This window comes from Mesocricetus auratus, unplaced genomic scaffold, assembly GCF_017639785.1.
Source record: "Mesocricetus auratus isolate SY011 unplaced genomic scaffold, BCM_Maur_2.0 Super-Scaffold_100018, whole genome shotgun sequence".
In the NCBI taxonomy this organism is placed as follows: domain Eukaryota; kingdom Metazoa; phylum Chordata; class Mammalia; order Rodentia; family Cricetidae; genus Mesocricetus; species Mesocricetus auratus.
The window spans coordinates 40,717,080-40,740,407 of NW_024429199.1; the positions used below are offsets into that span (position 1 = coordinate 40,717,080).

Genomic DNA, 23,328 nt, shown 5'->3' on the forward strand with positions numbered 1-23,328 from the left:
TTATGAATTGTAATGAAAATATCTGATATGTGGCCCCTGTAAAAAAAAAAAAAAAGGGTCATCTGACCCCCCCCCCCAAAGGGGCTGTGACAACCCACAGATTGAGAACCAGTGCCTTAGGTGGCCATGGCCTTGTGGCAGAATTGTCAAGTATGTTAAGAGTGCACTAAACAGGGCGGTGGTGGCACACACCTTAAATCCCAGCACTCAGGAGGCAGAGGCAGGTGGGACTGAGTTCGAGGCCAGCCTGGTCTACAGAGAGTTCCAGGACAGCCAGGGCTACCCAGAGAAGAAACCCTTGTCTTGAAAAATCTAAAAACAACAATTTAAATCTAAACAGGCCTAGGTGCAATTAAAGCCTGTCTGGGTTACAGGACAAGTTCAAGGTCAGCCTTGGCAATTTTGGGAGGCCTGGTCTCAAAAACAAAAAATAAAGAGGGCCAGGGCTGTAGCTCATTGGTAAGGCACTGGCCCTCCAGGCAGGAAGCGCCCTAGGTAATGTTACTAATGGGGTACAGTTCATATTTACACAACTTCCACCACCTCATATGGTGTTGACAGGGACTACACACAGAACAGCTCCTGTTCCTGTGGGCTTTTTAGCAATGACCACATGGATGCAATTCCGTGTCTCACATGAAAAACCCACTCCTGAGATTTTCTCATCTTTGTTTCTTGTCTTTACAATGCAGGTGACAGAGCTGTCCATGGGGGAACTTCTGATGCACTCCACAGTTTCCTGGTTGAATCCGTTCCTGTCTTTAGGAAAAGCCAGGAAGGACATTGAGCTCACAGTATTTGGTTGGTACTCTGGCTCAGAAGCGTTAGCAGTAACAAAAAGCTTGACTAACATTACTGCTCTTGCTGACTCCTGGTTTTGGGGAGTTGGGAAAATGCTGCAGTGGTTGGTACCCAACACAGCCTGCTAGGGAAGCATCTCACAAAGCTGCTTGGAAAGCTGCCGTCTGAACAGTGCCACATTTCAAAACCTCTTCCTTCTCACCCAGAATTGAGACAGCAAGTTATAGTGCATACTCACTGAGACCTGGATGCCATGGCCTCAGCTGTCAATCAAACGATGGAGAAACAAATGCAGGACCTGCTTTTCTGAGCAGGCATTAGCACAGCAGGAGTTCAGTCCTGGGTTTGAAGGGTGTTCTCAAGTGCCCACTCTGGGTTAACCTAGAAAAGTTTGTGGAAACTAACAAGACTGTTCTTTCTCTTTTACTTTTAGTTTTTAAGAGAGCTGTCATACTGGTTTATAAAGAAAACTGCAAACTGAAAAAGAAACCGGTAAGAGAAAATGACTTTTAATTAAAGCTGCCTTTTCATGACTTTCTCCTACATTGTACTAAAGACCTCAGTAACAATCACGGCCTCATTGTCCAATAGTACTTTTTAATTTCCAAGTTTTTTTAAATAATAAAAACATACCTCCAAATTACCAAACCCAAAGCCTACACAACTCTGACTATATTTTATGCACACATCTACCACCAAAACATGACAAAAAGAGAACTAGGAAAACAGTTTTATATTCTCTCTTAAACTTGGATCTGTTACCTGCATTCAGTCCTTCTTCATCCCCTTCTATTTAGCCTTTCCTGTTCTCTTCATGTTATACTGTACTCAAATGTACATACATACATACACACACACACACACACACACACACACAAATTTGCATATGATTGAGAACATGCAGTTTTTTTCCTTTCTGAGATAGTGACCTCATTCTTACATTCTAGTTGAGTCCATTTTATTGTAAATTAACATCACTTTTCTTGAGAGCTGAGTTGTATGCACACGCACACACACACCAATTTTCATTACCCATTCATCTTTTGATGGACAACGAGGTTGCTTCCAATTCTCTGCTGTAGTGAACAGGGCAGCAATAAGCACGGGGGTGCAAGCATTTCTGTGGTAGGCTACAGAATGGAATTTTCTGCACATGTGCCCAGAAGTTAAATAGCTGTCCATCTGTTTTAAGAGATGATTAAGACAAACACCTAAGTGGAGGCCAAAGCAGAAAACTTTTATCCCCTGAAAATAATAGTGCAACATGGTCCCATATTCACAGAAGTCTATAAAGCTTTGGCTTTAAAATGATTTCTTACCTTGATTCAAAAAAAAAGCAAAGAGACAAAAAGCTAAGACCCAAAGGAAAAACTCCAAAATAATTAAAGCTTGGCCACAGACACTTCAAACCAACAGCAAGAACCGAAGACTGCAGGAAGGCATGGCTGCCGCCTTTGTGTAGAGACAAGAAACCCTTGTGTTCCAGCAACTGTCACTCTGGCCCAGTCCTGGGGGGGTCTTTGAGAACTGGGTTCACTCGGTTTCTTTGCATCTTAGACACCCACAAGAGTCCTGCACACAGATCAAGACAGCTCTGTTTATGGTACATGTGACTTTAACCCCTTCCTGGTGGTCTCTCTCACTGCAGCCTTCAAATTCCCGGCCCGCCCACAACTCTGCTGACTTGGACCCCTTTAAGTTCCGATGGCTGATCCCCATATCTGCACTTCAAGTTAGGCTGGGGAACACAGCAGGTAAACCCTTGGGGAATGCAGCAAGAGACATTTTCATGTGTTTTCCACTCACGTGGCAAGGGAAAGCGGGAAGTGTTTTTGCCTTTCAGTCCATGAAGGCCCACATCTGTCACTTAGTGGTCAGGGAGCAGAGAGACAGGGAGGGTGAGGGCATCAGGAGCTGAGAGCACACCCTTTCCCTAGGTCCCACCTTAACAGTTTTTACCTCTTCTCCCCCTGGAGGGCCACAGGCTAACCACCAAGTCTTAAAAGTGCACGGGCCTTTGGGATCATTCCCAAACCATAGTACCTGAGGATAATTTTTGCGCATATTATACTTTCTAGAAAAGTAGAATGAGAACAAGGTTGTCTTGACATTTTACAATCTTTTGAAAGAAAACAAGTGGCATCGGATGGTCTTTTTCTGACAAATGCCTCTGCATTGCTTCACTTTTTACAGTCAACAACTGTCAACATTTTCTTTTTTGCCATATGCTATGATGCCCTAAAATTGATTAGGCAAAGAACCACTAAATGAAATTTTATAAACTCAAACATACTAGAATATTCCTTAGCGGCACTGCAAATAAAAAGGAAAACAAATGGAACAAAACACCCTCCCTATCCTGAACTATGTCCCAAGGACCTTCTAGAATAATTCTTCAATAACTATTACCAACAGGGTTATGTGGTGACTTCTGTCAGAGGTGCTTATGTTTCTAAGATGACTGCATGGGAGGGGGCTCTGTCACCCACAACTCCTAAACAAATACTCTTGTTTGTTCCAAGAATGAGGCTAAAATCTCAAGTGGGGGAAGGAGCTGGAACTTGGTAGACGAGGTGAGAGGCTTGCCACAAATTAAAGGCCCGCGTGGGCTACAGAGTGAGATCCTGCCACTAACTCAGCAAAAGCAGAACCAACTACCAACCACCAAAGAGGGATGGAGAATTCTACCACCAAAGAGGGATGGAGAATTCTACCTCAGTTTTTGTAGCCATTTGTTAATGTCCCAGGGCGAGCTGTGGGAGAAAACGGAGAGAGAGAACTGGGGGGCGTTTGAATTGGCAACACTCAGGTATTCTTAACCATACCATTTTGGCAAAGTTGTGAACTCATTTCCTTTTACCCAGGGACTGAAAATAATTCCATATGGGAGCTGATTCATACAAAGTCAGAAATCGAAGGACGGCCAGAGACCATCTTTCAATTGTGTTGCAGGTACTTCCCTCGACAAATGGATATGACTTAATTGTGTACCCTTTAAAAAAGGCGAGTTTAGGGGCTGGAGAGATCACTCAGCAGTTATGAATACTTGCTGCTGTTCCACAGGACCCAGGATCGGTTACCAGCACCCATGTTGGGTAGCTTACAACCACCTATAACTCTAGCACCATGGAATCTGACAACTTCTGGTCTCTTCAGCACCCAACACCACCCCTAACACATGTGGGATACACACATAGACAAACACATAAGTAAATCTTTAGAGTGTGTGGTATTTTAGTGTCCTCCTGAAATTTGGTACTAGGTCACAACTTCCACTTACAAGGGGCAACCGTGGGTCCAGTAGAATATATCGATCAGATACAGAATGATCAATTCTCACTCCTTTAAAGCCAGAAAAGCCAGGTACACGTTGGTGGGCTAGCTTGCTAGCTTCTGAGGTGCAAGGCCGAGCTGGCCACGGCTGTGTCCCCAGGAAGGCCCACAATGCAGCAGAACGGACAGTGCATATTCATACTGCATCTTCTCTTTCCTGTTTCCCCAGTGACAGTGAGAGCAAAACTAGTATTGTTAAGGTGATTCGTTCCATTCTGAGAGAGAACTTCAGACGCCACATAAAGTGCGAGTTACCATTGGAGAAGACATGTAAGGATCGTCTGGTACCGCTTAAGAACCGAGTCCCCGTTTCAGCCAAATTAGGTGAGACTGTCAATGTATGAGGCCATAATACAGCCATGCGACGACACCCCCTTTTATAAACTACACCAACCTCTAACCCCACATCCCCTCTCCTAGCAGCTGGCATGATGCAATGGTACTTACCATCTTACTGTTCCTTCCTCTTGAGATGAACACCAGTCTGAGGGCTTTGCTTAGCCAGGCCTTCTGAAGGTCAACCCTTAATTCGATCACAAGACTGAATGCTCTTACTCTTATGCAATCTTGCCAGCAGGTCATCAGCCTGGAATATGCTGTTCATCTTTCTGCCTACTTTCCAGATTTAATGTTTTGTTTCTTTTTAAAATGTAATTTTTTTTCTGGTGGGGCTAAGGATTGAACCCAGGACCTACCTTTTTCTCAGTGCTACCACAAGCTTCATCCCCTGAGTTCTTTGTTATTGTTTGTAATCTCATGGGGCATACATTTTCTCCTTTCCCTGCTTTGTCATCAAAACTAATATGATGCTAGTAGATTACAGGAACATTCAAACTCAGAATTCCCTTTCCAACTCTAGAGAACAGAATCAATCTTACATACATACACACAGTTAAGTGTGTGCAGTGTTAATTCTCTCAAAGTTGTGTATAAATTCCAGCAGAGATGATGCTCAAGAGAATAAGAACATTTTTCAGCTTCTAATGGAACATCTGGGAGAAATAAACAGGGAAGCTATGCAAAGAGATATATTTTCAGATTACAAGGTACTGTAGTAAAACAAGGTAACCTAAATTTTTATTAGTAATTAACTATTCCATTTACTCATCGGAAAAATAGTAATTCTAGCCCTTATGGTAGTTGTTGGTACTTTATTATTCTATCTATATGGTGAAGCCCTGAGAATCTTTAAAAAAAAAAAAACAAACAGAATCCCAACTTAAAGAATTTCAGATATGCGTGGGGGTGTAGTTCAGTGGGTACAGTGTTTGCCCAGCCTTCAGCAAACTCTAGATCTCTAGCAAGCAGAAAACTAGGTGTGGTGGTCCACACTGTTATCACAGTGCTCAGGAGGAGGCAGGATGAGCAGACGTTTAAGAGACCCAGCAACAAGATCCCTAAAGTCATCAGTACACTCACATAACTACCTGGTTTTGCCACCTAAATGCTAAGTTAGATGACTGAATTCATATCATAAGATCTTGTAAGTGTTACAAGCCCTGAGGCCCTAAGTCTAGAATCTGTTTCTGTGTCAGATGGAGATATTGTCCTTTTTTCTCTGTAGCTTCATCCAGGTCTCTGAAGGTCCTCAGGACATCCTCCAGCAGCGAGTGGCCCGGCGAGCCCAGCAAGGGCAACTCACTGGACTCGGATGAGTGTAGCCTGAGCAGTGGCACCCAGAGCAGTGGTTGCCCAGTAGCTGAGAACAGGCAAGACTGTCAGGGCACTGTGCTGGAGAAAGACCCTCAGGAGGGCCTGGCAGAATTTCCGGATGATCTCATCAAAGAAAGTGACATTCTGAGTGATGAAGACGAGGACCTCCACCACCCTCTGAAACAGGGCAGCCCTACTAAGGACATCGAGCTTCAGTTCCAGAGACTGAGGATCTCTGAGGAGCCTGACATGCACCCAGCTGGGCAGCAGCCTACCACAGGGCCAGGCGAGCAGCCTAGGCTCGTCAGGGGCCACTTTTGCCCCATTAAACGAAAAGCTAACAGCACCAAGAGGGGCAGAGGGACTTTGCTCAAGGCTCAGACTCGTCACCAGTCCCTTGACAGCCACCCCGAAACTGCCAGCATTGATCTAAATTTGGTTTTGGAGCGAGAATTCAGTGTCCAGAGCTTAGCTTCAGTTGTAAATGAGGAGTGTTTTTATGAAGCACAGAGCCATGGCAAGTCATAGGAGGACTGCTGTGGCGGGAAACAGAAACTGCAGGAAAACCATTTTATATATATTCTTCCACAAAACTTGTAAAGACTTAAGTTATTTTAATTTATTGTGGATCAGAAAACTAGAGATTAAGTTGGTTAGCATCTGTAAATTACATAGCGCACATCCCTTTTGAGCAGAAGTCAAATGATTTAGTCTTGTAATAAAATTGAATCCTAATTACTTTAAGTTATGTGGGAAAAGTAAGGTTGGGAAAGTTGTGATTAATAGCTTTTAAAGGGGTCCCTCCTTCAATCCTCTGGGCATTTTCTTTGAGTTGTTAGTTTTTTGCTTTATTTAAAGCACATTTAAGTTATTTTTACGTGGTTTAGGGGCACAATGCGCAGATATTTCATTTTTGAAGGTTGTAATAAATGCTGTTTATACTAAACATGTCGTATCTATATATATTAAAGGAAAGCTTGTACTGAATGTACTTGACATTTATTTTCACGAGTGTAACGGCATGCAAGTCGCCGGTGTTTGACAGACACGTGCAGAGGACGTGGTGTCCTATGAGTAGCGGTTAGCACTCACAGTTTTCTGCGTCATCACCTTTCTCTTGGCCTTTTCTTCTCTTTTGCGTCAGCTCTTCTCTGAAGTTGTAAGTAAAGAGTTGTGGGTCTTCATCACACATCTTTCTGTACACATCACAGAGGCTCTTAAAATGCATGACCGAGAGGTGGATGGGCCGGAGAGTTGGGTCGATGTCTGCCAACTGTAACAGCTTTCCTGTGTTTTCTAGGCGTTGAGCTTCAGGAAATAACATTCTGAAAGGAAAGTGTGGAGCGGAATATTTACTTAAATTATGTCAGTCAAAACGTATCTTTGTATAAACTCCAAAATGACACACTCATAGACGCTTGAGGCTCTTGGGTGCCTAAAGACACCAGGTCTGACTCACTGGAGACAGGTCTGAGCTAAAATTTGATTTTCCTCACTTTCGTAAAGTTTTATTATATCTTATTTGATAAGTTTCTGGTTTTGATTCTCTATAACCTGGATGTATTTAAAGGCTTCAAAATCCCTTACTCCAAAAGACAGAGTGGTTTTACAAAGTGCTAAGTTGTCTGTTATGAAAACAAACAGTTAAGCATCTTTAAAACTCAAAGTGTGCATTTTAAGTTTCAGTTAAACAGGTCAACTGTTTTGCAAATTTCAGGCATCTAAGTTCATTCTTTTGAAAGAGTGCCTGGACCTTGGCAGAGGCCATGGACAGTGGAGGGTGGCGTACACTCCCCAATCTTTAAGGTGAGGTGACTTAGAGCAGTGAGTTCAGTTTCAGGATAAAGATGGTCTGATAACAGTTTTTAACACCTGGGACCACTTTGTAGCATGGTGTGACTGACGATAGCATCAATCATTTTTCAAGTGAATTTTGGTATCTGGTCCGTGTCAGTTTAGAGGAAGGTATACTGAAAATGAATAGGGCCCACTACTTAGCTTGAAAACAGTAGGACTAGGCCTGACCAATTAATCCTAGGAATTTCAAAAGTAGGATGTACATTTTGGGATTCCTGCCACCTCCCATTACTGCCAGTATGCACAATTGTATGAGTTATACTTTAAAAGTAGAATCTATAAATGGCAGGCTGAGAACCACGGCTCAGGCTTGCTTTTCTGGAAGGTCCACGAGGAGCAGTGAGCCTGACAGAACACAAGAGCTCCCACCGAGTGGAGGCAGAAGACTCAGGTCATGACGACATCACAGCTGCTAAGAAGGCATGTCTGCTTTCTAGTCCATAAGCAGAGGGCAGCAACCCATCGAGTCCTGCCTGAGAAGCCAGGGCCTGCCTAGTAGGAGTCGGCAGAAGCTGTGCACATGAGGGTTTTAGGTTGTACTTAGGACCAAACCTGTATATGGCATCTAAGAGGAACATGGGCTTTTCCTCTGTGGTGGGCGTGTTGCTCACCAGAGTCTAAAACAAGAGCCAGTCATATATACCCTTTAAGAGTCACGAAGTCAAAACAGATTCTTACCCAAGTCCTCGGTGACAATACTTCCTTCGGAACTGAAACACGTTCTGAACAACTTTTTCTACCAGCTTGAACGGCTGCTGGATCTTGGGCTGTGTCAAAGGTGTAAAGTGTACCACTCCTACATCAACCTTCATTGAGAACAAACATATTACCATGTAGCAAAAGGTGATTTAGACCTTTTTCTCTAGTCCTGGGATCAAACCCAGGACTTACCGCATGCTTGGCAAGCACTCTAACTCCAAGCTGTGTCCCTTCCCTTAAGCAATTCAGTTTTGCAATCACAGGAGCATGGGCTCTCTCACAGTTCTCAGGAACCATTTCGTGTGCCTGTGTTTTCTCTGGACACATAAGAAGCTAAATTTTGGATGTCTGCAAAAGTCCGAAGGGGCTGCAACTGTGCATAATGGTGTCTTATTTTAGAATGTGGAGTTACAATGGCCTTTAAAAGTCTATCTGCATGACTGTCAAGGCCGGTAGGCAAGCAGTAGTTGGCAGTGAGCATCTCAGCTTTTGGAAGAGTACAATAAGCTGTGGTAGCAGTTTTGGCTATAGACCCCCTAGGACCACTTAGCGCTGAACTCTCCACAAAGGGATGATTAGGACACCAGCTATTTTGAGTACAGATGCTGATTACTCAGCTGCACCAAATTCATGGGCAGAGTCCATGCGGCTGTGGTCCCAGAACTTCCAGCAGCAACTTTACATGCACTAAGACTGATATGGAGGACAGCATTTTTAAGATGTCACTGGTGGACAGTGTTTAAGCTGCTACCAGCTGTTGAGATCATTTAATTACCAGAAGACTAGCTTGTCAGGCATAGGTAGTAAGAGAGCTATCTCCATCCTGCTTCTAAAAATGGACTCATGAAGGAAAGACGGTCACTGGGACACAGGGAAAATGGAAAGATGGCACAATGGGCTCAAACAGTCCTGGCGAGTGCCTGCAGATGCCTGGCAGCTCTACAGAAGCGGAGGCCTCCAACCGAACAATGCACTGGCCTGGGCACTGCTAACTCGCTCCAGGGGCAAAGAAGGCACAGAAAGCTCCATTTAGGCAGCGTGGTGGTGCTGCTGCTTTTCAAAATTAAGGCTATCCTCCAGTCCCATTTAGGCTATTATTTTCCCTCAGGTTGATTTGTTTTCCAAAATCCTTGTGGCTTCCTAACACCTTTAAAATGGCCAGTAGCCTATGTGGATGGGGGTGGGGGGACTCTGATTTGTTTTTATGTGGGAAGAAAGATAAGGGGCTCAGATGTGAGACCTAGAAGAGCCAAGTGAGTGAAGGTAAGCTCATCCTCGGGTGAAGGTAAGCTCCCTAGGTAGCACAGCGACGTGTCCCAGTCTGTCCTGCCTTCCCAGCCAGCTGACCCACAGATCCTTCTCTCCTCGAACACTACCGATCGATCCTGTTGCTAAGGCTCCCAACCCCGTGTATACCAACTGGATGCAAATGACAGCAGCTCTTTGACCACAGGGACGGTGTGGGTGGACACACACATGAATATCCTAAACAAAAGTGAAATGCTCAGGGGAGGGCCTTTCTATACCAAAAAGTCTCCTAAAAGTCACCAAGCTTTAGAGCCCTTTGGTGAAGACTTGTGGCAGACAGTTGTGGTGAATACTACGTTCAATATTAAATGTTCTTAATAACATTCCCTCCCCCACCCTCTGTCCTTAATAACCTCTAATAACACTTTTCAACGGTGTTCTATAGGTTGCTTTATCAATTCCCCTAGTAAACATACACTTCCTGCAAGACTCTCTTAGGCCCGCACAAAACACAACAAGGTGGTTTATAGCTACAGAGAATAGTAAAGAGGCAGTTGTGGAGGTGGGCTGGGGCTTTTGGAGTGTAGGTACTGCTGCTGCAGGGAGAGAAGAAAGCACGGCTCATTCTTAGGGGACTCCTAGAAGGAAGATTTACCGCAATGACAAAGAGCCACCTAACTTCCCACAGACCCTGCCACCCCATCTTGACCATTCATCTTGATTCTCCATGTCTGGGAAGGCTGGAAAGCATCTTCTATAAGTCACCCTCCTGTGTCATTCTGTGACTCCCCCCCCCGTACCCTACAACATTGGCACCCACTGGCATTCCTGCCCTTTACCAGTCATCTCTGCTGTTTTTCACCTGATTCTTGAAAATACTCAACTCTAAGAAGTTCTTTTGTAGTCTATGTGCGCATATTCAATGATCCACTGGTGTCAAATCACCTTTCAGCAACAAAACCAGTCAAAACCCAAACAACAACAACAAAACAGCACGAGGTAAGATTTAGCCTCCATTGAAGCTGGAGCTATGAAATGGTCAAAACACCGTATAAGGTCCAGCTGCAGCTAAGAGCAAAGGCACGAGTTTGGGGAAGGGTGCACCACTCTCCCAGCACACAGCTGCCACCTAGAGTAGATTTGTGGATTTTAGAAACTGGCTTCGTCCTTGCTGCTTAATCTCCTTGCTTTGCAATACAGTCAGTGCTTACAAATACAGGGAGCTGCTAATGCTTGCTCTATTTAAATAGCCTTAAAATGTTACAGAAATATAACAGCATTCTATATAAGCAAGACTTCTAGAGTTTGACTATTATTCTAGTATGGAATTAAGTGGGCATTATGTCACAACTGAAGGAAAATTCCCATTCATAATACTATGTGGCAGAACTCTAAAACACTGGCAGGGAGCTCGGTTATCAACAGTCCTGCTTTGGGAGGATCCCTCCTGTTCACCTTCTCTGCTTATTCCCTCAAAAGCACTTCCTGAAATTACTCTGAGTGATGGAGGCCCTTTTCTCTGTGTGGTTGGTAACTATGGTAACAGATATAAAGTGCATTTTGCTTATAATTGAACACATATTTAATACAACAACCATTATTTTTTTCCTCTTGAATTTCAAATCTCTTGAGTTAGAACAAAACAAAATCAGGAAAAAAAAAGACATAGAGGAAAGAAAGAAAAAAAAAAACTAGACACACAATACTCTAGCAGCTGACAGGTAGGATAGCTGATTGCTTCCTTCCCTTGGAAGTTTGCATGGCACCTTCTAGTACTCTGAAAGCCAGTTCTCACAGGGAGGAAGGCTTTCAGTCAGATACATCTTGGGTCCTCCAGGTTTTATGTCTGAAGAGCATGGTATCTCTGGCAATAGGGACTTAACCTTTGACCTTTGAGAAGCAACCAAGGGCAGTAGTAACAGCCTATATTGTTTTAGTAGTCTCTAGGATGCCCCTAAACAACAACTTGAGAGGGGGGGGGTCATCATGCCTGATAGCAAGGTCTTTTTATTAGATGGTCTACAGCTCTTGGGGGGGGCATGATCAGACCAAGTGGGGTAACATCATTTAGACTACATATTGATGACCAGCATGGCATGAAAACCCTAAGGATGCAGTAGTGGCACTCACACGTTGGTAATAACCAACAGCCCTCTCATTGTACGTAAGACCTGCTCAACAGGAGTGAAATCACGCCTGGTACTAGAAACCTAGCCAACTATTGGGCCAGTGACACCATGGCTGTCTGAGGACCTACTACCACTACACTACTACACCAGCATGACTCCTAACTGCATTCTAAATGTCCTTATTCCCACTGTCAGTGTAGTTCTTCACCCTTCATCATCAAAGAAATTTCCCTTTGCAACAAGGACCATTGCAGAAAACCATAACTGGTCCATATGTAAATAACTTGTCCATATGTAAAGAACAAATGATCTTGGGGTTCCCAGCTCCAATCAACACATCTGCAACACAACTCACGCACTAAGGCTCAGGGAACACCTCAAAGAGGGAACATAAATATTGTGAAAGCCAGAGGACCAGGAAATCTGTTGTGAGATTGTGTCTCCTACAACAGGGAAGCTGCACCCATAATCCTGCAATATGCCTATCGGAACAAGACCTGAACTATACCTCATGCTAACATGAAAGGGGAAATCTTATGGCATCCTACCAATACATGAAAAACCAAAGAATGCCAAGAGCAGGAGAAAACTGGTCATCCAATACCACGTGGTTAGTCCTGGAATCATATGCATATTCAAATGGACCGAGCAGATTGTATTTATATGCTTAGGTATACTCAGGTGCACATGGACACACAGTGCATGTGTGTGCGCACACACATGTGTGACATAACAAAGAAAAAGACATGAGTTTCGGGGGGGACTAACGGGGAGGGTATACAGGAGGAATTACAGGGAGAAAAGGAAGGGGAAAATGATATAATTTTAGTTAAATAAAGGAGAAAAAAGCCCCCTTGTGGGGAGCTAATGAAGTCCTGAGTGAATGTGTAGAATTTACATGAGCAGGGCCATGTCAAGGACCTCTGTGCCTCAGGCTCACAAAAATGGCAAAGTCTTCCCCTGGGTCATGCTCAGAGGAATGGTAAAGCCCTTTTCAGGCCCAAGTAAGAATGTCAACAACTGACCTTTAGCTAAAGCCAGTGTGTACAGAAACTATGACCAGCCAGCTTTCTCCTACCATATATTTCAACCTGGAACTGCTCCCTACAGAGACCCCCCCCCCCCCCCAGTGAAATTAGTTAACCACTTCCTCTTACATAATAAGCCTGTCTCTTATTAATGTCAATACAGACTGGACGCAAAGATGGTTGATGTTTTGTAATAGACTGAAGGTAACCTTGATTACACTGTACACACTCAGATTCAATCATATTTCCTGACCTCATGGACATGTCCTTTCTTGAATCTATTTCTTGCACAGTATACCTGCTGCCATTTACTTACTTGGGTTTTGTTTCTTCTGTGATAGCAGCCTCTCAGAGCTGATTCACTTACCCACAGCTTCCAAGCTGTAGCCAAGGTACCGTGTCACCCACAAACGCCACCAAAACCAAACTTTCTGATAATTTCCATGGCCTTGCTAGTGGGTTTCTTCTCTTAGAGCTGACAGCCCATCATTCTATGAGGTTATTACTGGTTATTAGGAACAGGCAATAAGACAGAAGAAAAACTAAGGTGCTTGACATGCAGCTGGGACTATGGAGGTGTGTTTACAGAATGCTTACATGACAGATTTCAGAAAGAGAGAGAAGCCACTGGTATTAGCCAGGTCAGCACTGAACATCAACACAACATGTTAAAAGAATCTCTTGAAAGGTTTCCCTAGACAAATGAAAATTTATGAACTACTCTGCCCCAAATGGACTTAGCTTGAGTGGTGAGTGGAGGCTTAGATGTGAATTGTGAAGTGGCCATACACACTACACACACACACATCCCTCCCTCTCTTCCTCCTTCCCTCCCTCCCACTTGTTCTTTATATATTTGTTGGAATGCACGTTGCTGCAGAAGCTGTCCTGGGCCTTGTTTCCATTCCTGCAAATTAGTCCTTTATAACCACAGTTAAACTACTTCGCTCTAACTGGGCTTTCTTGCCAGCAAAATATAGATTCCCTTTACCTCATAGGTGGTCTGGAAATTAGATGTTACAGTGCCCTAACTATTACACAGTCTCAGCAGTCGGTTCATACAGGGTGGATATTATTAAAGATGCCAAACCAAAGAATTCCAAAATTACTTGAGAAATTCTAGTCCTGTTTAAAAATGATTAAATTTATTTTTGACCATTCAAAGCAATTTATAGCTTAACTAACACTTTATATATTGAAAAGCAGTGATGAATTATTCATCCAACAAATACTTATTAGACCCCACTATGACCCAGGCCCACACCCAGCTCAGGAGCCCTGTGGGATCAGGTGGACAGAAGGCCTTCCCCGTGGCAGGGCTACACAGCCACACTGCTGAGCTATGTCAGGGCTACACAGCCACACTGCTGAGCTATGTCAGGGCTAGGCAGCCACACTGCTGAGCTATGTCAGGAAAGCAGGAGAGGTTCTGAGCTCCTTCAAAGCAGCTTGCTGAATGAATGTTGTGTACAGAAACGAGGAGGACGTATAGGGATTTGAGCCTTGCCAAGTGGGAGGAAGTACCAGCTTTTACACACACAGAGCTCATGTGGGGAAGGTAAAGGGACAGTTCTGCCTGTCTCTAAATCAGCTCCTGTCACGTGGCAGATTGAGCACAACTTGGGAGTTCACGGAGAAGGCCTTAAGCTAAGGGTATAGTATTTCTCTTGAGTGGTCTCTGTGGACTGCAAAGGCTTCTCTTTAATATCCACATCAGAGGTTGACAATGTGATGCACTGCGTTTCTCAATATGCCCCCACTTAAGCTTCATGCAGCAGGCAGGCTGCCAGGACCAAGAGAAGGTCAGTTCATCTACCGCTCATCTGCTAGCTAAAGGGTGTCTGCATTTCAACAGGCCCAGAACGGAGTCAAACAAACCAGCACCAAAGGGAGCATCCTGGCTGCTTCTGAAGTAACAGTAATTACAGAGTTGTTACCACAAGTGCCTACAGTAAACTACACCCCAGCAGACAGCCACAGAATCATCTACACAGCACCTACAGTAAACTACACCCCAGTAGACACCCACAGAATCATCTACATACTGCTACAAGATCAAGTCTTTATTAAAAGAATCCAGACTCTAGACTATTAATGGGGAAAACCAGTAAAGTGATAAATACCAAAGTGGGAAAAGATTAAGCAGAACCAACAAAAGCCTAAAGATTTGAAACATGTTTTTCTATTAACTACTAACATCTAATGTGTCTCAGCATCTGTGCGTTTAGTGGTCTTTTTTTGGGGGGGGGGAGAAGCTTTTTTCTGTTTTGTACTATTCTGGTTTCACTTTTATCTCAGTTTCATTATCACGTCTATTTTTTTTGCAGATGCCTGTTTCTAATGAGAGAAAAAGAATGGGTGTGGATTTGGGCGGGTGGGGAAGTAGGAATAATCTGGGAGGAGTTAAGGGAGGAATATACTATATGAAAAAAACCCATTTTCAAAAAAAGGTTGTAAAAATTAAAAATCTAATCAAAAGGTTACTTTCTTTCTGCCCAAGGGCTATGTAATTTATAACTTGTAAAATTAAATTATTAAGAAAAAAAGATAACCTACAAGGGCCACACGAACTGCACCTGCACAAACGCTCATGGCCTAGCTGTTAGCTACGGGCTTCACTTCTCGTTTTGTGCGGTTTCTTCACATTCTCAGGGCTAGCTCCCACAGCTGCACTGGAAGACTCCCAGGGAAGAGGCGATAGAGCTCAGCAGGACAAACACACCTGAGGGTTTAATGTACCACTTTCTACTCAGAAGCTGGTGCTGGACTTCAATTAACTCAAATTTCAAAGGAAAATACTCTTCTGAGTGGTTTTAAAGGTTAACAATCTTTGGCATCTTAGTCTCACACACAAGACAACAAGCAGCAGAAGAAAACATTAAAGTGGTAGTCTCAACTATCATTTGCAAAGCACAATCCAGTTAAAAATACTTCAGACGGCATTCTTTAACCGAGGACATAAAATTGTATCTTCCAACACCGACCAAACTTCAAAATAAATTATAACTCTGTCTAAAGCGGAATATGCAAGAAAAGGAGGCCTTTTGTGAAAACCCAAATGAAACCCGCTCAGTGGCACAAAAGCATTCTCAGCCTTCAGGTTTCAACAGATCCTTTGTAGCAACAACTCCCTGCCTCCCCGCCTCTCCTTTCTTAACTCTCCCACAGCTGGAAAAAGAGAGCGAGGACCTGGTATTTACCTTCTGCCCCGTCAGCAGTTCCCTCACCTCTAAGCAGCCCTTTATTTGCCATTTCCACCCTCACTTGCGGGCACCTCATGGCAACGTCAGACCTCAGAACAGCCTCCTCCGGGTGGCTTCTCCGCACCAGACAGCGAAGACGTCTGGAGCCAACTCAGTGCAGGTAAGACTGTGAGGGCTCCTGGCAAAGGTGTGGAGATCATCTAGATCTTGTAGGCAGCAAGTATAGAACTGTGGGCACTGCTTCACTGGAATTAGAAGTTATATTTCTGCCTTAAAATGTTTTTGGTATGAATAAATCTTTTCTGGAAAACTGGCTTTAAAAAAAAAAGAACAATCGACAGACTTCCTTTTGGCAAGCAATTCATAAACTGGACATTCCTAGGTTCTGTTCTCCATGTGACGTGTTCTCCCCTGAAGATTCCAGTTCCCATCTGTGCCCCCTTGGCTCTGAGGGACTGCCACAGTATTCCTCATCCCTGCTGCTGCTGTTACTAGGTGCTGAACTAGGTGTGAGGTGTGCCTTGCTCCTCTGCCACACTGACACTGAGGGAACATGCCATGTAAACTATCATGCCTGTGACTGGAGAGGCAAACCCCAAGGGAGAGACTGCCAGTGTAGCTGTGCACCTGGAGCAGGAAGTGACCTTCACCGTAGAGAACATCTTTAAACATAATTCTCCATGCACAAGAAGCATGTGAAGTCATCTTCTGCAGGAAGCAGGCACTGGGCTAACTAGATGCAATGTCTTAGTATTTACTTGCTATTTTGCCTGTCTGCAATTTATCACTGCCAGGACTTGTTAATTATGACAACTGATTGCAGGTCTGCATGACACTGAAATTTAGAAAACACTGTTTGATTGAAAGAAAAGGGCTATAATAGAAAATCTGGATAGATTGATCAATATATAACAATTATCCCATTAAAAAAATAAAACCAACAACAACTAAAAAAAAAAAAAAACCCGAAAGCAAACATCAGGATAATCTTAGGTAATGTTAACAGTGAGCTCAACAGCTTGGAAATTCCTGGGCTGGAAATGTTTGTGAGATAGTGCCAGAGATTGACACCTGATGTCAGAGGCTATTACAAAACTGTACACACATGTGCCTGAACTCAGCAGCTATTGTAAAACTGTACACACATGTGCCTGAACTCAGCAGCTATTGTAAAACTGTACACACATGTGCCTGAACTCAGCAGCTATTGTAAAACTGTACACACATGTGCCTGAACTCAGCAGCTATTGTAAAACTGTACACACATGTGCCTGAACTCAGCAGCTATTGTAAAACTGTACACACATGTGCCTGAACTCAGCAGCTATTGTAAGACTATACACACATGTGCTTGCTACTCCCTCTTAAGCTTTTAACTTTGTTTTGGCTATAGCTAGGAAATCCAGAAAACATCACTGAGGTTTGTACACACTGGCGCATAACAATGTAAAATCTTGGGGGCTCCTTCTCTAAAATCACGGGACTGACACAGAACTCAATCCAGGCAGAGGGAGCTCCGGTGTCTTAGAGACTGGCTTGTAGCCAAGGCAGGTCTGCTTTCCACAGAGCTCAGATTAGCATCACTTCAGGTATTTAACAAAAGCCAAGCCACTGTCTGTTCACACCCTAGGCAGGCCTTTGTTTTCCTGACAGGAAAGTCTCTGTCTCTGTGTAGCACCTGTGGTAAACACAGGGTAGCAGGAAGGGCAGAGGATGACAGGAGGGGGAGATAAGAGCTGCATGTCCTGCAGAAGTCTGTGGCACAGATGCTCCACCCAAGTACACCGATTTGACAAAATAAGACACTCAAGATTATAGCTGAGGTTTCCTTCAGATCTAGGATTCTAAGAAAATCAAGTCAGCCCAAGGAAGGATAAGAAAAATTCAAATGTCCCACTTTCTGGAAGGACACTCAAGTCCAAAAAAAAAAAAACATGAAACCATGAACCACCTCGAGGCTATATGAAGAGGCTGAGTGCCACAGTGCCCACTTGTGAAGTAAGTGCGTGTAAAAAAAAAATCACAGTACCCACTGCAGTATATCACTAAAAATTATTTCAGAAAGACAGCGGCAGCAACAAGAAGCAGCCACAATTGCATGCCAGAGACCACCACACTGCTCTCAAAGCAGTAAAAACTATCAGGTGGAGTGCATGGTACAAGAGTACAAACATGAATTAGGAAGGTAATTGCTTTATAAAGCCAGCTACAAAGTTAAACAAGGGGTGGGGGTGTTATTTTACCTACAGCCAATAATGGCCTATTTCTGGCACAGACTTTCAAGATCTTCTGTCACTGCTTCGGAATTATTGAGGGGAGTCAGTTTTGCAGCTGAACACTTCTTCTGGATTATAACTGGGAAAGGTACTGGTTGCAAGTAAAAAGGATCTTACATTTTCATAAGCTAGTACCAGGGACATGAAGCTAAACAGATGCTAACCTAGGTAAGGACTGCGCACAACCCCAAATTCCTTCTAGTTTTCTTTCTCCTGCACATATCCTGGGTGTGTGCTGAATGAAGATTTAATTCAGACCATTTTTTAGTTCTTAACTTTTCCTACATCTATAATTTATTTGGAGGAGGAAGATTTGAGCTTTCAATTGTTTATGGATTATTTTCGTTAAAAACAGTTATTTAAAAGGATCTACAATGCTAATAAAATTCTGTGTCAGATACTGCAGCTACAATTTGAAGTGTCTAAACTCCCCAACAAGGTATACACCCATTTCACAGACATTTTCAGCATACTTAGGGTCTTATGTGGACAACGCTACATATGTCACGACCCCAACACCGTTTGTGGCGCTCACTCAGTAGAAGGCTATTCTGCAGGCCACTTACGAACCTTTTTCTGAGGCGGCAGCATTCTCACCCACTCTGTGTGTGTGCGTGTGCGTGCATGTGTGTGCATGCAGCATGGAGACAAGGGTGCTATTCAGGTGTGTTCTGGCTCCCGTGTGAAGCCTTTTGTTTACTTATTCTCCTCCTCCCCCAACCCCGATTCTGCTTCTTTCCCTAGCCTGTGTTAACTGGTTCTCAACTGCACAGAATAGCTCCCCATCTGACCACGCACCACAATTAACCACTGGGATCTTCCAGGAGGACAGAAGCTGAGTGACATCATGGCCTCGGCAGGTCTCCAGCTCCTTGCTTTCATTCTGGCCTTATCTGGGGTGTCTGGAGTCCTCACTGCTACTCTGCTGCCCAACTGGAAGGTGAATGCAGAGACAGGCGCCAGCATTCTAACCGCTATTGTGCAGGAGCACGGGCTATGGATGGACTGCACGTGGTACAGCACTGGGATGTTCAGCTGTACTGTGAAATACTCCATCCTGTCCCTGCCCATCCACGTGCAGACGGCCAGGGCCACCATGGTGCTGGCCTGCCTTCTGTCTGCTCTGGGGGTCTGCACCTCTGTAGTAGGAATGAAATGCACTCGCTTAGGAGGGGACACACACACCAAGAGTCAAATCTCCTTTGCTGGAGGCATCTGCTTCATGACTGCAGGAGTCTCTGGCTTGATCCCAACAGTGTGGTACACCAAGGAGGTCATAGCGAACTTTCTAGATCTGACCGTTCCAAAGAGCAGCAAGTACGAGCCTGGAGGAGCCATCTACATCGGGTTCATTTCGGCGATGCTACTGCTTATCTCCGGTATCATTTTCTGTACTTCTTATATAAAAAAGAACCCCAAACCACGGATCTACCCTCCCTGGCAGCCAGAGAGCCACCTGAAGGATTACGTGTAAAGAGCTGTGCCATGAACACTCAATGAGGTTTCTGGGAGCCTGCTTAAACTTCTTTAGAATAAAGAAAACAAAACAAAACACAACCATGCCTAACTTCCTTTAAAAGAACACAAAATTTAAAAAAATTGTGATGTACTTTAAAATGACAACAAACTACCATATACAATTGTATCTGTCTTGAATTTCTTTATTTGCCTATTATTATACTCATGTTTTATTTAAGAGTATATAATTGAAAGAGGCCTGACTATATTAATAAGGCAATGGGTGACAGCATGAATTTACTTTTAGAGATATATGTTAGATTAGCTTTTCGTAATTATGATGTATAAAAAGTACCTTCCGTTGGTGTTGATCAGGAATATTGTCTATTTTGCCCTCTGGTGGACAATGCCTGAGTAGCTGGCTTCTGTTTTCAAGCCACAGGGTGTGGAGGAGACTCCAGGAACAGAGGACTAGAACTCACACAGAGGTTGAACAAGCCATCCACCCCCGGCCTGGCGTCCATTCTACTTTTTTATATGCGCTATAGAATTATAATCTGTGCAAACCCAGATCAGATAGAACCAATGCACCGGTAACGCTGCTGCAGCACACGAAAGCCAATACAAGCACACACTGAAACATGGAGCTTCCTGAGTACAAGTCAAATACAAGCACAAGCTCTGTCTGCTTTAAATTACCCAAGGGCTGCTCTCTCCTCTGCACCTAGAAAAATAGACTAAGTTCATTTCTCTAGTTATTGAGGTTTGCCCCATCCCACTGAATCTCAGTTAGCACTATCTGACTCACTAACTTACTCTGGTTTTTTGAGACAGGGTATTAATTACTGCCTCCTGTGTGCTGGGGCTTAGAGACATGCTCTACTACACTTAGCTTAGTCACTTCTTTTTTGTTTTTTTGTTTTTTGAGACAGGGTTTCTTCGTGGCTTTGGAGGCTGTCCTGGAACTAGTTCTTGTAGACCAGGTTGGTCTTGAACTCACAGAAACCCACCTGCCTTTGCCTCCTGAGTGCTGGGATTAAAGGCATGCGCCACCACCACCAGCAGCTTAGTCACTTTTAAATTGTACTTTTTCCCCAAATTTTATTCAAGTTAACAAAAACACTGTTGTTCTCTTCAGTTAACAGAAGTAAAATAACTTTGAAAGTATAAAGAATGCTTTTTAAATATACTTATAAATTATGACATGTTATTTAAAATATTCTAACAAAAATTTGGACCATTCATAGGTGCAAAGAAACATTGTAGGGTTTCTAGTAATTTATTTGCTAGTTTATGCTTACTGATTGTTCATAACACAACTGCTAAAGGAAAAAAGATTGTACATTAGTGACTTAGGAAATGGAAAGAGTATGTATATGAATAAATAATTTTCACCGTGTATACAGAAAAGAGACTAAAATACTTTAATTCCATTTACTGAGTAGAGCTTCATGCTTTGCAATACTCATGTTCTGATATAACAGCTGCAGATAAGTTTTAGATCTTAGAGATCATTTCCTATCAAGTATCTTCAGTGGAACAAATGCTACAACAATTCGCACTCATACACTAACATACATATGTAAATACTTACCTCTGGTTTGGGAACAAAAGCTTTTCCTGGAATTGTAAAGAGGTGTTCAACATTGCAGAGGTACTGGGCCATAATGGAAAGGCGACTGCGCTGTTTGCTTCCTGTGGTGGCTACAAGTCTCTACAGAAGGCCAAAAGTAAGTATTTAGCAAATAGTTAATCTGACTTCATTTTTAAAGACAAATTATATGTATTTCTCTCCCTCCCTCTCTCTCTCTCTCTCTCTCTCTCTCTCTGACATAAACCATGTAGACAAACGTCATTAGCTGAGACATGCTGGAGAAGTGTCAACTAACTGTATCATAAGCTCTGAAAAAACACAAACTTCTCTACTAGTGACTGTCAAGCTACTATTATATTCTACAACAGAAATTCAGATGTAAAACAATTAATCAATCAACATTTTCTGAAGAAATTAGCAAATAAAGAAGAACTATAAAGATGGCTTTAAAAGTGATTCCGTAAGTATAATAAAACCTTGACTATTCAAGAACCTTTGAAACAGTCTGTTCTTGACAAATAATTTATGCAAAAGCTAGGACTTTTCCATGTAACCACTCATTGATTCTTGAATTAAACAAATAACAAACTGATAAAATATAATTTGCATGAAAATCCCAACCAGATTTTTAAAAAAGAACTTCTATTTCTATATGTAGCATACATAAAATTCAACTTCAGATAAAAATTATGTAGTATCAAGAATGGCCAAGACACTCCTGAATAACACCAGCAATGCTCATGGAGACTCACTCACCCTAGCTGATATCAACTTAAGGTAAACTGAACATTAGGACACAAGTCTTAGACACAGACCCAAGCACATGTGGGTATCTGATACATAAGAGATGCGATACTCTTAACAGAAGGACAAACCATTCATTAATTAAATGGTATAGGTGTAACTAAGCATTTACAGGAGAAAAGACAAACTGTAATTGAATTAATGATGAATGAAAAACAAATTTAAGTCTTATGCAAGTAATATCCATGACCCCAAAGGGGAGAAGAATGTCTTAAAGATGCAAAATCAGAAGCTACAAAGGATGGATTTTTATGTTAAAAATTCCAATCAAAATACTATCAATACACATCATAGATTAAGAATGTATTTAGATGGCATTATTGTTCACAATACAAAATAGATGCCTACATACTAGGTAAGCCTTAACAACCAGAAGATAAAAAACAACCAGAAGGGGCTGGAGAGATGGCTCAGAGGTTAAGAGCACTGACTGTTCTTCCAGAGGTCCGGAGTTAAATTCCCAGCAACCACATGGTGACTCACAACCACCTTGAATGAGATCTGGTGCCCTCTGCTGGCCTGCAGGCAGAAGGCTGTATACACAATAAATAAATATTTTTAAAAAACCTTAAAAAGCAACAACAACCAGAAGATTATGATAAGGCAAATCATGGCAGATAAATGATTTATAACCATTAACTAAGTTACACTTATAGAAAAGCAGTGACGTGCAAATTAAAAACCACGACAATTTGTCATTTTATATGCAAAAGGAATACTATAAAAAGCTGGTTAAGGATGGGAGGAATTAGAAGCTACAGGGATTCTATGCATGGCAGTGAGGGTGGAAAGGGCAGACACTGGTATATAAGCTTTTTGGACAATAATTTGTCAATAAAGCTGAAGTTTTACAGCATACTACTTAGACAAGAGAAGATACAGACCACTGTAGCACTATGAACATTATTCAAAAAAGTAGAAAATTATAATTCTGCCAACAGGTAAATGGCTAATAATTTTGCCAAAAGATATGAAATAACTATTAAAATGAGTAACAGGGATTACTGGCATAGATTACAGCCTCCAATAGAGTAAAGATTTTAAAGATGCAAAAACATAAAAATCTGAGGATTTCTGTGTGTGCCTACATATACACCTACAATACAAATAGGAAATGTGTGGGAATGGCAACTACCACTTTTTTTTAAGATTTATTTATTTATTATGAATACAACATCTTGCCTCATGTATGTCTGCACACCAGAAGAGGGCACCAGATCTCATTATGGATGGCTGTGAGCCACC

At 42.8% G+C, this 23,328-nt stretch overlaps 3 protein-coding genes across 11 annotated transcripts in view; 2 read left to right on the plus strand and 1 right to left on the minus strand.

Moving 5' to 3' along the window:
- The window catches only part of Tiam2 (TIAM Rac1 associated GEF 2), a 192,662-nt gene extending 185,888 nt beyond the window's left edge, over positions 1–6,774 (plus strand). For all 7 annotated transcript variants that reach the window (XM_005065908.4, XM_040728405.1, XM_040728407.1 and 4 more), the window contains 6 exons: positions 693–801; positions 1,235–1,293; positions 2,450–2,555; positions 3,666–3,753; positions 4,304–4,458; positions 5,699–6,774. In XM_005065908.4, coding sequence (XP_005065965.1) covers positions 693–801; positions 1,235–1,293; positions 2,450–2,555; positions 3,666–3,753; positions 4,304–4,458; positions 5,699–6,315 — 1,134 coding nt within the window. In that variant the 3' untranslated portion in view covers positions 6,316–6,774. The remainder of the gene's footprint in view (positions 1–692; positions 802–1,234; positions 1,294–2,449; positions 2,556–3,665; positions 3,754–4,303; positions 4,459–5,698) is intronic.
- Positions 6,771–23,328, minus strand: part of Tfb1m (transcription factor B1, mitochondrial) — a 34,757-nt gene continuing 18,199 nt past the window's right edge. For both annotated transcript variants that reach the window (XM_005065909.4, XM_021224624.2), the window contains 3 exons: positions 21,280–21,399; positions 8,323–8,450; positions 6,771–7,112 (listed from right to left, as the gene is read on the minus strand). In XM_005065909.4, coding sequence (XP_005065966.1) covers positions 6,869–7,112; positions 8,323–8,450; positions 21,280–21,399 — 492 coding nt within the window. In that variant the 3' untranslated portion in view covers positions 6,771–6,868. The remainder of the gene's footprint in view (positions 7,113–8,322; positions 8,451–21,279; positions 21,400–23,328) is intronic.
- Positions 15,734–20,063, plus strand: Cldn20 (claudin 20). 2 transcript variants are annotated; one of them, XM_040728414.1, is made up of 2 exons: positions 15,734–16,111; positions 18,972–19,079. In XM_040728414.1, the coding sequence occupies exons 1-2, from the start codon at positions 15,773–15,775 to the stop codon at positions 19,032–19,034; spliced, it is 402 nt and encodes a 133-aa protein (XP_040584348.1). In that variant the 5' UTR covers positions 15,734–15,772; the 3' UTR covers positions 19,035–19,079. The 2 variants fall into 2 exon arrangements, with proteins under 2 accessions (XP_040584348.1, XP_040584347.1); XM_040728413.1 differs by having other exon boundaries at positions 15,806–16,111; positions 18,972–20,063.

Bases quoted from the DNA above. Each gene is read 5' to 3' on its own strand.
- Cldn20 (XM_040728413.1), top strand. From the start codon at position 19,075: ATGGCCTCGGCAGGTCTCCAGCTCCTTGCTTTCATTCTGGCCTTATCT.